General features: G+C 32.4%; 1 protein-coding gene across 1 annotated transcript; it reads right to left on the reverse strand.

The window, feature by feature from the left end:
- Positions 1–8,367: 8,367 nt before the first annotated feature.
- On the reverse strand, positions 8,368–14,147 carry LOC111677656. The gene has a single exon (XM_023438818.2). It carries the CDS (start codon positions 13,247–13,249, stop codon positions 10,550–10,552), a length of 2,700 nt encoding a protein of 899 aa, XP_023294586.2. The 5' UTR covers positions 13,250–14,147; the 3' UTR covers positions 8,368–10,549.
- Positions 14,148–17,327: the final 3,180 nt, after the last annotated feature.

Genomic DNA, 17,327 nt, shown 5'->3' on the forward strand with positions numbered 1-17,327 from the left:
CTTTGAAAGAAATATGGAAATCATAAAAACTACCAGAAATGACATTTATATCCTCTGACTTAGCTCACCAAATATTAACGTAAGGAAACAAGTTTCTAGAAATTATATCATAAAATGACCTAAACTTTCACTTGTACTGGGGCCACCCTTATATAGATGTTCATCTGTATAAGAGACATGATGGACAGCAAGAGTAACAAAAGTTGTTCAAAATTATCATAGTTTAGAACGTTGCAACTGAAGCAAACTACACTTGCAAGAATTTATGTTAAACAGTAAAAATGATTTTATACAATTTATACGCATTGTTAATGTAAAACTTTCTTCTAAATAATTTTCCGCACATATACACACACATGTATGGATTTCTTGCTGATTCTTATCATTTATTCTAATTAACAGAAAATTTATTCGTATTGATATTAATTGCAAACATTAAACAACGCAATTCTCATTTAGAATAAATAATAAATAAATATATAAACTATATTAATATTTATTAATTTAAATAAAACACTAAATATCACAAAACTCTACACACATACATTATTTGAATGTATTGCATCTATCTATCACTGGTTGCCCTATGTATGTATACATATGTATGTGTGTGTGTGTGTTCCCTGTGAGTGGTGAGATTTACTGCAAATAGTTAAATAAAATTACACATACAATAGCAGCAAAAATGATTATAAAAATATTAATTTGCATAAATTTGTTTTAATTAAATATGTTAAATAAAAATACGATTTACTACTACAATACTTATTTGTCAGTTGTTTTAATTGCAAAACAATTAAAAACAACAACAAAAAACAGTTAAAATTGATGCGATTTATTCATGAAAACTATTTCTCACTGATTTTGCAAAACTTTGAAAATTAGGGTGGTGATGAAATAAATGAAAAAGTTGTCTTTATTGTTGAGCTGAAGCTCAACAAATATTGACTTTAAGACAAACATTATTAGTTTTATTAACTTAGAAAGCATGTAACAATGTCTTACCCTAGAAAAGTGGACCACCCTACTAAACATGCATACATATATGAGAATGTATGAATTGAAATTTATTAAATATAATAATTTCATTAATTAACCCTAAATAATGTATGTAGGTTGCAGTATATTTTAAACCCCAACTGATTAAAGCTACTGAAGCGTTAGTTAATTGCATAAATATTTCACTTTTGTTGTCGTTGCTGTTAATTATTTATCAATGAAAATGTTCCTTAATTAAGATTTATAAATCACTAGCAACTTTTTCTGAATGTCTGTCTGTCTGTCTGTCTGTCTGAAATATGACATTTCTGCTTAATAATAAACAAAATGAAAAAGTAATAAACTTTTGACATTATAAATGTCAAGTTACTTTTTGACAGTTGCAAGAGTTTAATATTTAAATATGATAGAAAAGCTAACATATGATAACTCTTAAAGTAATTAGCTAATTGTTTTTGTTTATACTGTATGTTCTAAAATTTTATATCGTTGTTATATATACAAAAAGTGGTAACTTAACTTTTGGTTTAAAATGAGTTTTTTCTCATGATAAGCAATGTTTTTTGTTTAAATTATACAAATTAATTACATTTTTCTTGGTCTCTTGAAAACTTGTCTTTTTTGAGTTAGCACTTTTAGCTAATATAACCTTTTTGCCATTTTAGTGGAGAGGGTATTTTGGGTTTGTGCTGAAGTTTGTGACGCACAATATTGGTCATTTAGCTACCTTAAAGTATACCAATCGGCTCATAATCATTTTCGATTTAGTTTTGTCCGTCCGCCTGTCCGTCCGTCTGTATATCTGTCCGTCTGTCTGTCTGTCTGTCCGTCTGTCTGTCTGTTTAAATTTAGTACATGATCTTCTATTGATCCATGGACGAAGGCTTTTGAAAATGGTTAAGATCGGTCGATTATTTCAACTAGCTCCATACAACTGTATCCCCGAATAAGACTTGTAAACCTTGTAATCAATTTTGAAGATAATTCAATGAAATTGGGCACGTAATCTTTTATGGTATCGTAGACGAAGCCTATTGAAAATGGTTGACATCGGTTCATTATTTCACCTCTATCCCAAACAAGCAAACAAAAATTCAACTTAAATGCTTTATTATAAAAACTAAATCACATTTTATTTCTGTAACAGGTGTAAGGTATGATATGGTCGGCCTCGCCCAACTATAATTTCTTACTTGTTTTTATACTAGTTTTAGTAAAACTCTATTTTAATGGTTTTCTGTTTCTCCTACTTTTTATTAAACTCTATTTTAATGGTTTTTTGTTTCTCCTTCTTTTTTTATATATTTCGCTAATATTTTTCCTTGAATTTAATAAAACCAATTAAAAGTTTATTAATAGCGTTTTATGTACTTCAGACATAATGGTTTATTAAAGTTAATAAAGGTTGCTAAAACATATAGAAAAATTCTTTAACACAAACTTTTTTAAATGCCACAAAATCCTTTCTTTTTTTATAGCGCTAACAATGAAAAATCATCAATATACTTAATGTCAAATTTAAAATAATTAAAATTCCTTAATCACAACACGAAAACAACGGGATATTTAATATATTTGATACAATTTCATTTGGCGGGAGATAAAAAAGCGCAGACTAACTAACATATGAGGATTATGGTTACTTTTTTAATACTTTGAAAATCTACGCAGTGCCCCCTGGGGGTATGTAACCCTGATGAAAGACCCCCTCTTGGTGGGATTGCAATGCCGGAGACAAGAGATGCTACTAATACCTGTAGTCTGCCGATACCAATTGCACGCAGAATATGGTTTTGGTTTGTTGAGTTGGTTGAGGAATGAACATAGTGACTGTGGTTTTGCGGGAAGAAGAGAGGTGAAAATCTATATTTCGGGATATGCTTGGTGCTGGTGCCAAATGACAACAGACAGCGCAGTATGACATTTTATGATTATAACTACCTTTTGACTTCGATGAAAAACAAACAAAAACTTCCATTACCTCATAAGGTTATCTTGAAGTTATCTTAATGAAAGACCCATTTTGGTGTGATTATAGGCTGTCGGGACTATAAACTAGTGATGTCAAATGTATCCTTGACCATTACCTTATCGTTCCCACGACAATTGGATCTTCGCTCCGGAACGACCCGAGTCATACTCGGCCAAAGATTGTCAACCGAAAGTTTTACCCCTAGAAAAGAACTATCGGCCACAGTCGAGCTGTTACAACAACAACCATTACCTTGTAAGATTATCTTAATGAAAGACACCATTTTGGTGTGATTATAGGCTGTCGGGACTATAAAAACAGGTAATGTCAATTGTATCCTTGACCTTTTCTCGGGAAGATTAAGTGGCAATTAAAAGAGTGATGTACGGTGAAAACTATATTTTGGGATAACTTCGGTGCTGTTGCCGAATGGCACACAGAACAGTGACTGTAGGACTAAGCGTTGAGAAATGAGTTGGTGTTAAATGTTAATGATACAACATGAATGTAGGTCTATACGGATTTCATTCTCCCATAGAGTAAGTCTGTCGTATCAGACCACAGTCTGTTCACTATGAATAACAACAAAGTCTTCGACTGGAATGATGATAGATTAAAGGTATCCTTGCCCCAGTATGTTCAGAGAAAATTCTCTTCATATCAGATTTACCTCATTGTGTTCTCTAAGAGTAAGAACAAAGTCTTCGGCTTATTTCAGGGTTTCATACTTGGGTCTACCGAAGAGGCCATACCATCTGCGTGGTTGTAAAGGGAAGTGATGTTTTTACATTTATGATGACGTCACTGATGGCAAGTGCTTACCACAATTCCTTACAAGTAACTAGAAAAGTCAGTCAATGTAAATCGTGAGAAAAAAACTTACAGATTCTATATCTTCAGAAGTTGACTAATGCATTAGAAAGTATTTATTTATAACATCCCAGTAAAAATTTTCATTACCATGTAAGGGGTTAAAGTGCTAAAATTTACTTAATTACAATTATTTAGAAAAAGTAATTAGAAAAAGTAATTAGAAAAAGTTGTCATTGTAAATCACATGAAAAAACGTTTACAGCTTCTATATCTTTACTGGCGAAACGACTAATGAATTAGAAAGTATTTATATAATACATTATTAGTAAGACTTTATTAGACTACTTCTATGTAATCCAGAAGATATCTAGTAGTCATTGAAGGGTATGTTGTTAGGTAAGTAATTACAATTGAAAGCCATTACACAGTTTTTGCTGGGATGTTTTTAAGGTACTTCTATGTAATCAGAACGATATGTAGTAGTCATTGCAAAGTATGTTAATAGATAAGTGGTTACAATTTTAAGTCATTACCAAGTAAGCATTTTTTGACTTTTTAAGCAAAATCACTTTTTAGCGCCTGTTATGTAAGTACTTATTTAAGTAGAGATTTGTAAGTACTTGTCTTAGTGATGACATTTACCGCGTTTAAATAATGAGTTAAAATGCTAATGTATTAAACATTTTCACCTCAAAACAAAACTCTGACACTTGTATTATTCGTGAAAATGTTAAGAGTTAACACTATTAACTTCTCACATTTATGTATAAAAGTTTTGCTAACTTTTTTCTTACGAAATTTCATAAATTCAAAGCGGAAAGTGAAAAACTTAAATAAAAGTTTACAAGTATTTACTCTTGAAAATAGAATGTCTGTCTGTCTGTCCGTCCGTCTGTCTGTCTGTCTGTCTGTCCGTCTGTCTGTCTTAGTTGGTAAATTGTCCATAAATGTAAAAAACATGTTAGATTAAAATACGAAAAATAAGTAAATAAATAAAATAAGAAAAAGTAAAGGAAAACAACAAATAAATACATAAGTAGGAAAAACAAGAAAACTTTAAAGGCTGTAAAGTAGTAGAAAAACTTTTATATATGCCAAACATTCATTCATCGCTGCCATACCTTGGGCTACAAATTAAGTCAGTTACAATGTGTTTACGGTTTGATAAACTTCAAACGTTTGATTTAAAACATTAAACTTTATTGTGCGAACGAGGTTTACAAAAAAAAAAAATAAGCAACAACAACAATAACAAAAAACCCGAAAAAATAAAAAGAAATAAATAAATTTCTTTAGTTAAAAAACAGAAACAAATTTGTAGTTGTACAATGTCATGCATGGATAACGAAAATACTGTTGTTAAATGTATTTATGTACAATGTACATACACATTAGGTTGCCCTTATTTGTATGGAGAAATAAGCTTACCATCAAAAACATTCATTACCCGGTAAGGGGTTCAAATTCACTCTCACAATAACACTCTAAGTCATTAGTTTGACATAGTGATGTCATTGGAGGCAAGTACTTACCACAATTGCTTGCAAGTAAGTAGAAAGATCTATTTATGTCTTTGCCATGAAGCTGACTAAGTATTTATATAACACATTATTATTAAGTCATTATTTAAGTACTTATATGTAATCAGTACCAGATAGTAGCTCATTGAAAAGGTAAGTGTTAAACAATTGCAAGTCATTAATAAGTTGTTGCAGGGAGTTTTTGATTTCTAGATATTATGACTTGAAAAACTTTCAAGATTTGATCAAGCTGGTGCCCCCCTAATGTCCATACATAAGTACTATGTAAGTAAGAAAGTATGAATTTATGTTTTCTAGCTTTTGTTTTTAGTTTTTTTATGAATGGTATGTATATATGAATGAATGAATAAATGAATGTACTTCATTCTGTATGTTGTAACTAATGCTGTATAAAATTACATTTTAACAGATGAATTTTTGTTAAAAAAAAACACATACAGATAAACGTACGTATTTGAAAAAATATGTTAACTTAGTAAACCCTGCAGTGTTGAAAGTTTTAAAGATGAGTTTTATTCTCTTACATAACACACAAGTTCTTTAAATTTATTCCTCTTCAGTTTAAATAATACAGCTTTACATAGATCTCGTTTAGATCGTTTTAACAAAAACCTAGTTACTTTTCTAACCCAAAGTAATGCAGTTGGTGGTTATAGGTTGTAGTAAATATTCTACTCTACAAATATACCTCTTCAGTTTAAATAAATAAGAAAGTATTTATGTAAACACATTACTAATAATACATTATTAAAGCACTTCTATGTAATCAGTATGAAATCGATAGCAATCATTAAAAAGATGGTTAATAAGAATATTGCAAATCATTATCAAGTTTCTGATGGAATATTTAGTTTATTAAACAAATTCTAGAAAATTTACAATTATTCTTATACAAAGTAATAAAAATCAAAAGGAATTACTTAGTTAACTCTCTTCCACTAATCATTTTTGAGATTTAAACACTAACGACCGGTAATAACATCAAATATTTATAGGATTAAATATGTTTTTATTAAAATACTAAAAGAAATTATTAACGTGAGAAATGTTGAGTGAATGGAAGCGAAAATTAACCTTTTTTATGACTTTAGCAATAAAACGACCCACAATTTAGTGAACTAGAAAGTGTGTCATCAAATATGCTATGAGAAATACCCAACAAAAACTTGGTAATGTCTTACAATTGTAACCACTTACCGATTAATATACTTTTCAATGACTACTACACATGGTTCTTATTACAAAGAAGTAGTCTAGTTACACCTTATTTATAACGTGTTATATAAATACTTTCAAATACCTCTGACGGCTTTTTATACGATTAACATGATTAACTGATTTTTCTAATTACTTGTAAGCGGTTGTGGTAAGTACTTAGTTCTTATGACATCACCTTGAATAATGACTTACAGTTTCATCATCTCAGAAAATACGGGACTGGAGGAAGATCGCTATCCATGAAGCCAATCCGTGTACATACATGGCTCAAAGCGAAGAGAATGGAATCAGGCTTACTTTCAGAATCGGTAATAATTGTAAACCAATACAGGTCGAAACAACAACCATAAAGAGAACTGCAAACTGGCTCTGGTATAATAAGATATCAAACAGAGTTATCCTAATCTTTAGCGACAGTCAAGCTGCAATCAAGTCACTGACTCTACATCACGTCAAGTCCAGGAATGCCGGACATCCTTATATAGGATAGCGAGACATTTAAACATCAAACAGAGATATTCTAATCTTTACCAACAGTCAAGCTGCAATCAAGTCCCTAACAGGTGTATACTCTACATCACGACAAGTCCAGGAATGCCAGACATCCTTAATTAGGATAGCGAGGCATAGGGTTCGAAGAAAGGTGGACTCTACAGGGAACTAAACTTGCGAAAACGGGTTCACAGTTGGCCGAACAAGGTTGGTCGGACAAGGACCACTTCTGTAGTACTACGATAGGAATATACAAAAGACTCATAGATAATATATTCTGTGAACTCTCTCAGGCAAGATTGAGTAATGAGCCAACTTGTATTTGAGCAAAAAAGATGTGGCCAAAATACAGACCGAAGATCTTCTTAAATATAGATGATCCCAACTCAGCGAAACTATAGCTGTCATCTTTGTACACTATAAATTTGGTAAACAAGCAAAGAGACTTAGCTTAACTTGCAACAACTACTGTAGAAGCTGTCAAGATGAAAGACACGAGTCAATCGAACATCTTCTTTGTCACTGTCCTGCATTTCAACTCCGATATCTCAAACATTGATTTCTGGAGGACACTTCATCAGGCATTGCAGTTGGTTTAATGAAACAAACTTCAATAGCACTGATTATAAGCTTATCTTATAAGTCCAAGAATGTATCTTCTCTTCTCTCTATCTGTGTCCGTTTTAATCTCTGTCCTAATCTCTATTTTTACTGGCTCTTCACTGCTACAACATCCACTTCCCCTTTCTTCTTTCTTTTAATATACTTACTGGTATCACAAAAGGAGCAAAAGGACCAACGTGCAGCCTGAAGGTTCATAAAAGTACTAAAATAAAGTTTTAATCCTTTTACATTAAAAAGAATCTCATTTGGGAATAAGAACCAATTTTTGCACAAACATTAAGTGTAAAATGTTTCCAGTATCTTTTATAGTTTACCTGATAGGAGGTTACCATATATAGCTCTTTTACCCTTTTAATCACTACTTTAGAAGTCATTGAACCCTATGTTTAGTGTTACTTAAAGCCTTGTTGGTAACTTAAAGGGTAAACAGTGTAAATTTGAACATACACATATGTACATTTAAACTACCGGGTAATTTGTTTGTGTGTGTATGTAAGTGTAAGTGATATGTTTAGTCTTTGAGTGTTTTTGAGATATGTTTATGTTTTTTCCTAAGAAAATTTGTTGAACATTTGTTTTAAACAAGTTTTTAGTTTTAATTGCATGTTAGTGTGTGTGTGTCTTCTTTAGCACTGGAAGATAATTTACATTATAACTTATAATAATAATTAAATATTTTATATTTATAATGTTAATAATAATGTGCAGTTATTAGCTACAAATAAAAATTATAAAAAATTAGAGAAATTTACATTTTACAAATACATACATATGCTTTTATGTACACAGAAAGAAAAAAAGTTATAAATTTCTACACGAATGGGGTAACAAATTGACATCAAAGTGATTATAACAACCGTTGTCAATGTATGTACGAATTGTTTTCAAATCAATAACATAATACAAAGAAATACGTTATGAAATTAACAGAAAAAGGATATTTGTAAAATCACAGTCGCTGTTGTATCGTTGTAAAATTGTATGTCATAAAATTTTTACAAATATTTTTTTTTTACCAAAAACGGATCAATAATAAAAAAAAGTACGATAACGATTGTGAATTTGACAAATGTTGTCTAAAGAACAACGATTTGTTGTCGAATTCACAACGATTAAAATTTTTAAACAAAAACAAATCAATAATTAAAAATTACAACATACTACGATACAACCATACAACAGAGTTTGTGAATTAGACAAATTTGTTACCAAAGAGACAACACACTAAGTTGTCAAACAGAACCTTGTCTAAATAACAACGATTCGTTGTCAAATTCACAACGATGCATTTGTCAAAATAACACAAAGCCATGCGTTGTCACAACTACAACAGTGGTTGTTAAAATACATATCCGTTGTCGTTGATGGATTGTATCAACTGTGAATTAGAATAACGTGTTACCAAAAAGACAACACTAAGTTGTCAAATAGAACTTTGCGTTGTCTAAATAACAACGATTTGTAGTCAAATTCACAACGATAAAACTTTTTTTTAAACAAAAAGAAATCAAGAATTAAAAAAATACAATATACTACGATACAACCATACAACAGGGATTGTGAAATAGACAAATATGTTACCAAAGTGACAACACTATGTTATCAAAACAAAACTTTGTATTGTCTAAATGACAAAGATTTGTTGTAGAATTCACAATGGTGCATTTGTGCATAAATAACACAAAACGATGCGTTTTCACATTTACAACGGTGGTTGTCAAAAAACACATCCGTTGTCGTTGACGGATTGTAGAAATTTCAATACATTTCTAGCGCTTTATTTCTCTCTGTGTATGTATCTAAAATTATTTAACTGCTTTTATTTTTCCAAATATTTTTTTTAACAAAAACAAATCAATTATTATAAAAAGTACGACATACAACCGTACAACACGAATAGTGAATTAGACATATGTGTTACGAAAGTGACAACACCATGTTATCAAAACAGAACTTTGCGTTGTCTTAATAAAAACTACTCGTTGTCGAATTCACAACACGATGCATTTGCCAAAATAACACAAAGCTATGCGTTGTCCTAATTATAACGGTGGTTGTCGAAATACACATCCCTTGTTGTTGGCAGATTGTATCAATTTAGATACATTTCTACCGCTTTATTTCTCTCTGTGTATGTATGTAGAATTAATTAAACATTTTTTTTTTTTTGTTAACTTTATACAGTTTAAACATTTTGCTTAATTTTTCTTAATAATTTTTTTTTTTTAAATTGTGTTTGAAGGGGAGGTCAAGGAGGGGAGTGAAATTTGTTTATATTTATTTTGAAAAAAAAAATTAATAATTAACATAAACTTCTTTGCTGCAATTATTGTTGTTATTTATCCTAATGTTGTTTTAATTTGGGGTAATTAATTAATTTCATTTTTAAATTTAGATATTTTTGTTTAATTATAATTTTTATTAATTTATTTTTATACAAAATTATTATCTATTTACGCATACACTATCACAATCCTGTTGATACGCAACATGAGCGTATCTTTTTGTTTTTATTTTCAATTTTTTTTTTAAATTTATTTCTTTCAGTCAGTCCACAATCCATTAATGAGTTTTTTTTTTTTTCTTAAATGAAATGATGTTGCTGTTAATGATGATGATGACGATGATGATGAAGATGACAATAATACTTAAGTTTAGAGTTGATTATTGCTTATACAAGTATCGTAATCGATGATGAAGTATAGATGCAACTAAATTCAGTCAGGCGCAAAATGAGATGCTGCATAAAACATTCATCTAACTTCTTCATTTACAAAGCGTAATTTGTATTATTTGTTAGTTCATTAGTTTTTGTGTTTTTTTTTTTTCTTTTTAAACTTGTACAGTAGGAAAGTTTTGAGTTATAAGAGTTATTTTTTGTTTAAATAGTTTATACATCGGTGCCACAGCCCTCTTGATAGCCCTCATCGGGTGAACTACGACTCGTGCTAATTAAGGCTCTTTTGATGGCGGTAACAGGTGGTAGAACGGGTACTCCTCCTTTCTGCCACACACGTATCGTTTTGGCATTGATCGTGGCTGGATTTACTAAGACATTATTGTGTACCGGTGAGCTGCGTGAACTATTGGCATCATAGCTGGTAGTGGGTTTTTGTCGTGGCAACGTTCGACTTGTAAATGGTGGACTACTACTGCTGCCGTTGCCATTATTGCTGGACATTAGGGTAGCTCTACTTAAAGGATTACTAACACTGGTTCGACCCAGTGTACCGCCTAAAAGTTGTTTCTGCAAAGAATTCATTTGCATATGATGATTAAGCTGCAGTTCGGCTCCGGGCACCACTGGCAAACCATAATCATTGGGATAACCACCCATTACAATGCCCGAACCAGAATTCGATAGATTGGTGGTGGTGGTAGAGGCAGTAGATTCGGTATTTATATTACAACTGCCATCGTTCGACTGCAGATTGTGATTAAAGCTGGTGCGTGGAAAGGTTTTACTGAAATTATCATTACTAGTGCTGCCATCATGCATGTCGTACAGTTGTGTGGCATCCATTATGGGTGTTTTATCGGAATAACGTCGTAGGAACAAATCATCTGCCGAGGAAGTACAGGTCACCGATGTTATATCCTCCCACAGACCCGAGGGATATAAAGAATCACAACCGCCCGCTCTTTTATATTCACCATTCGTCGTCAAGCTAGCCAGATCTGTAGCCAAGGCTTTTGTCAATATGGGCGGTATTTTCAAATCGGAAAACTCTTCTCCCTCATAACGTTTAGTGTCATTAATCAAATCTGGATTATTGCCCGCTGAGGCAGTAGGTGAAATGAAACAAGGCGCTGTAACCAAAACACTACCGGCTTTGTCATAACTACTGGTGGCATAAGACATATCCGTTAAACGTGGCGGTTTCTGCAAAGGATTGGCATTTTCCGTACCCGCACTATCCAAGTGTATGGTTTCGTCGCTTATTTTCACCTCTCCCAAGTTGGAGTTGGTATTATTAACCGTGCCATTGGCCTGGGTTTTATTGATAATCATATTCTGCTGGTTAATACTGGTAATAACCTCCATATGATTGGGTGTTTTACTGGCATTATAAGGTTCCCGCTTTAGCCGCATTAGTAGAAAGGAAACGAATAGTAAAACAAATAATATAAGAACCACTAGAGCAGCGCTTAAGCCAACTATTTGACCACTGCCTAGAGAAGCCATGCCTGCCGCACGCATCTTAACATGCAAAGTGAAATTGGCCTCTGTGGAACCGGCACGATTTTCCGAAACACAAAAGAACTCACTGGAATCGATTTCCTGAGCATTGGTCAGCACTAAGCGTGAAGTCTTTTCAAAACCACCATGTTCGAATATATGCAAACGTTGATGGGAGCTGAAGGCGCTGTTATTTGTCAACAAACGACCATTCCAATACCAATTAACAGTAGGCGCTGGTATAGCTTTGGCGCGACACAATATCGAGGCATTCTCGCCCATAGTAGCTTCTACATAATGATTGGAGGGCAACAGCTCTGGTTTACAGGCAAAATCATCGATGCTTAGTTCGCCAAAAGTTTGATCCAAGACACGTTCAGGACCTCCTGCACATACTGGCGCCACCGGATAGGGTATATTCTTTTGCATAAGCCACAACTTGGCCTCACGCAAACGACAATCACAAATCCAGGGATTGTCGTGTAACTCAATGCCATGCAAACGGCTTAGGGTTTCAATTGTCTTGGCGACCAACTCACTTAACTTATTGCCATTCAAACGCAATAGTGTTAGACCCTCTAAACCCTCAAATGCCTGAGGTGCTATCTGTTGTATATCGCAATGGGATAAATCCAATTTATGCAAAGCTGGAGTATCAATAAATGCATTGGGTTCAACTTTTTGTATACGATTGGAAGCTATGGTCAAGTCTCTTAAGGAAGAAATATAACTGAGAGCCATAGAGGGTATTGAGACCAAAAGATTTTGTGACAAATCTAATTCGACCAGATTTGTGAGACCTTTAAATGTTTGCGGTTCAATGTGTTCAATGCGACAATTGCGCAAATACAGTTTTTGCAAATTCAAAAGATTAGCTCGTACAAATTGCTCATTCAGCAATGTCTGCAATCTGTTGCCCGACATATCCAATACCTGGGTAGAGGGATCTATATTATCGGGTATGCGAGTAAGCAAACGATCAATACATTCCACTGTCTGTTTGCCACCTTTCCACTTGCAGGCACAAACCGTCTGACACGTACTCATCTGTTGATGATTGACAATCAATGTAGTGTCGGCCGACTGTTGTAGGGGATCATTAAAGGGATCCAAGTATTCCTCCGATAAGGAGGGATTATCAATCATGGCATAAAGATTACTGCTAACATTATCCACATGTTCAACTTTACGCTGACGTCCATTAATAGAGTGTGCAGCGTGTGTATCGGTGGGATGAGAAGTTGCCCCAATATCTGTGGGATGATGGTAGGAAGTGCCACTAGCATAGTGTTTAACTTTCTGAGCACGACCGTAATGTGACGATGACGAAGACGATGTCGAGAACACAGTCGGTGTTAAATGCAAAACTAGCAGATGAATTAAAAATGTCATTTCGAGAACTTTTGTCATTTTTGTGTTTTTTTTTTTACTTTATTTTGTTTGCTATTATTTATTTATTGTTGTTGTTGTTTTTTAACTATAATCTCTCTTAATGGCAATAAAAACTTTCTTCTTTTTATTTTTCTTTAATTTTTTTGCTTAATTTATGCCAGTTGTATGCAAATTGTGTTTTAATGCACTTAAGATTTTCTTATACATTTTTAAAACTTTGTTTTATGAAATTTTTTCTTTTTAATTTTTATTCATTACAATTTACATATTTATTAACTACATTTTTACTTCTTCTATTAATTTGAGCAGATTTTTTTTTTTTTAAATATGCTTTTTATTATTTAATTAAATTTTACATTCAATGATATGTGTGTTAATATAACAATTTGTTTTGTTAAATATGCGTGCTTTGTTAATTAAATGGAAATTTTTGTTTTGTTGTTGTTTACTTTAATTTTTTTTATTTTGTAATATCGCCTTTGATTGACCTGGTAACGGTAATTAAATACAACCACTTTTTCCAATATTCTTTAATATTCATCATAGTAACACTCGACAAAAACACACACACACACACTTTAACTTGTGTTCAACACACATATTTTTTTCTTATTTCCCTCTTTACGCAATTTCAATTAATTTATTCCAAATCCGATTTGAAGTTCTTTCAACCGTATCCTGATTTAGTTTTCTTATTTTATTTGTATTTTTTTCGTTAGTTATTATTTCGTTTAGTATTATGTTTTGTTAATTGATATGCTTGATTAATTGCGTTTTTTTTTTACAGAAACTTTTTTGTTGTATTTTTTTAAATTTCTATTAATTTTGTTTTCAAATTATAATAAACTATATATATTTTTTTTACTTGTTCACTAGTTGTGTGAACAATTTAAAACACCCAACCATCGGCCACGGCAAATCGAAACGAACTGAAGTCTCGTCTCAACTCAAGGCAATACAAAGTGTTAACGTTTTGCTTCGTTTCATTTCTTTAATTTCGACCAGTCATGCTCAGTTTGTCTGTGGTACTCAAATTTCTAAGAATTGAGCAGTAAATAAACTTGTAAAAAAGAGTTTTACTTTGTTGTTATTTCCAAGAGATTCCAGGCAACATGTTGATCTACATTCTAGTGTTGGCCGTTTTTAAATATGAACACTTTGAAAATCTGTAAGACTAGGCAATAAACTAGACTTTATACTAGACTATGGACTCGACTTTATACTAAAGTAGACTGTAGACTAAACTGCGAACTACAATATAGACTAGACTAAATACTTCACTAGAGTACATGCTAGACATGAGACTAGACTATAGACTAGACTATAGACTAGACTATAGACTAGACTATAGACTAGACTATAGACTAGACTATAGACTAGACTATAGACTAGACTATAGACTAGACTATAGACTAGACTATAGACTAGACTATAGACTAGACTATAGACTAGACTATAGACTAGACTATAGACTAGACTATAGACTAGACTATAGACTAGACTATAGACTAGACTATAGACTAGACTATAGACTAGACTATAGACTAGACTATAGACTAGACTATAGACTAGACTATAGACTAGACTATAGACTAGACTATAGACTAGACTATAGACTAGACTATAGACTAGACTATAGACTAGACTATAGACTAGACTATAGACTAGACTATAGACTAGACTATAGACTAGACTATAGACTAGACTATAGACTAGACTATAGACTAGACTATAGACTAGACTATAGACTAGACTATAGACTAGACTATAGACTAGACTATAGACTAGACTATAGACTAGACTATAGACTAGACTATAGACTAGACTATAGACTAGACTATAGACTAGACTATAGACTAGACTAGACTATAGACTAGACTATAGACTAGACTATAGACTAGAGACTATAGACTAGACTATAGACTAGACTATAGACTAGACTATAGACTAGACTATAGACTAGACTATAGACTAGACTATAGACTAGACTATAGACTAGACTATAGACTAGACTATAGACTAGACTATAGACTAGACTATAGACTAGACTATAGACTAGACTATAGACTAGACTATAGACTAGACTATAGACTAGACTATAGACTAGACTATAGACTAGACTATAGACTAGACTATAGACTAGACTATAGACTAGACTATAGACTAGACTATAGACTAGACTATAGACTAGACTATAGACTAGACTATAGACTAGACTATAGACTAGACTATAGACTAGACTATAGACTAGACTATAGACTAGACTATAGACTAGACTAGACTATAGACTAAACTATATAGTCTAGACTAGACTATAGTCTAGACTATAGACTAGACTATAGTCTAGACTATAGACTATACTATAGACTAGACTATAGACTAGACTAGACTATAGACTAGACTATAGACTAGACTATAGACTAGACTATAGACCAGACTATAGACTAGACTATAGACTAGACTATAGACTAGACTATAGACTAGACTATAGACTAGACTATAGACTAGACTATAGACTAGACTATAGACTAGACTATAGACTAGACTATAGACTAGACTATAGACTAGACTATAGACTAGACTATAGACTAGACTATAGACTAGACTATAGACTAGACTATAGACTAGACTATAGACTAGACTATAGACTAGACTATAGACTAGACTATAGACTAGACTATAGACTAGACTATAGACTAGACTATAGACTAGACTATAGACTAGACTATAGACTAGACTATAGACTAGACTATAGACTAGACTATAGACTAGACTATAGACTAGACTATAGACTAGACTATAGACTAGACTATAGACTAGACTATAGACTAGACTATAGACTAGACTATAGATTAGACTATAGACTAGACTATAGACTAGACTATAGACAATAGACTAGACTATAGTCTAGACTATAGACTAGACTATAGTCTAGACTATAGTCTAGACTATAGACTAGACTATAGTCTAGACTATAGACTAGATTATAGACTAGACTATAGACTAGACTATAGACTAGACTATAGACTAGACTATAGACAATAGACTAGACTATAGTCTAGACTATAGACTAGACTATAGTCTAGACTATAGACTAGACTATAGTCTAGACTATAGACTAGACTATAGTCTAGACTATAGACTATACTATAGACTAAACTCTAGACTAGACTATAGACTAGACTATAGACTAGACTATAGACTCGACTATAGACTAGACTATAGACTCGACTATAGACTAGACTATAGACTAGACTATAGACTAGACTATAGTCTAGACTATAGACTAGACTATAGACTAGACTATAGACTAGACTATAGACTAGACTATAGACTAGACTATAGACTAGACTATAGACTAGACTATAGACTAGACTATAGACTAGACTATAGACTAGACTATAGACTAGACTATAGACTAGACTATAGACTAGACTATAGACTAGACTATAGACTAGACTATAGACTAGACTATAGACTAGACTATAGACTAGACTATAGACTAGACTATAGACTAGACTATAGATTAGACTATAGACTAGACTATAGACTAGACTATAGACAATAGACTAGACTATAGTCTAGACTATAGACTAGACTATAGTCTAGACTATAGACTAGATTATAGACTAGACTATAGACTAGACTATAGACTAGACTATAGACTAGACTATAGACTAGACTATAGTCTAGACTATAGACTAGACTATAGTCTAGACTATAGACTAGACTATAGTCTAGACTATAGACTAGACTATAGTCTAGACTATAGACTATACTATAGACTAAACTCTAGACTAGACTATAGACTAGACTATAGACTAGACTATAGACTCGACTATAGACTAGACTATAGACTAGACTATAGACTAGACTATAGACTAGACTATAGACTAGACTATAGACTAGACTATAGACTAGACTATAGACTAGACTATAGACTAGACTATAGACTAGACTATAGACTAGACTATAGACTAGACTATAGACTAGACTATAGACTAGACTATAGACTAGACTATAGACTAGACTATAGACTAGACTATAGACTAGACTATAGACTAGACTATAGACTAGACTATAGACTAGACTATAG

This window comes from Lucilia cuprina, chromosome 2 (genome assembly GCF_022045245.1).
Source record: "Lucilia cuprina isolate Lc7/37 chromosome 2, ASM2204524v1, whole genome shotgun sequence".
NCBI lineage: Eukaryota > Metazoa > Arthropoda > Insecta > Diptera > Calliphoridae > Lucilia > Lucilia cuprina.

Bases quoted from the DNA above. Each gene is read 5' to 3' on its own strand.
- LOC111677656 (XM_023438818.2), bottom strand. From the start codon at position 13,249: ATGACAAAAGTTCTCGAAATGACATTTTTAATTCATCTGCTAGTTTTG.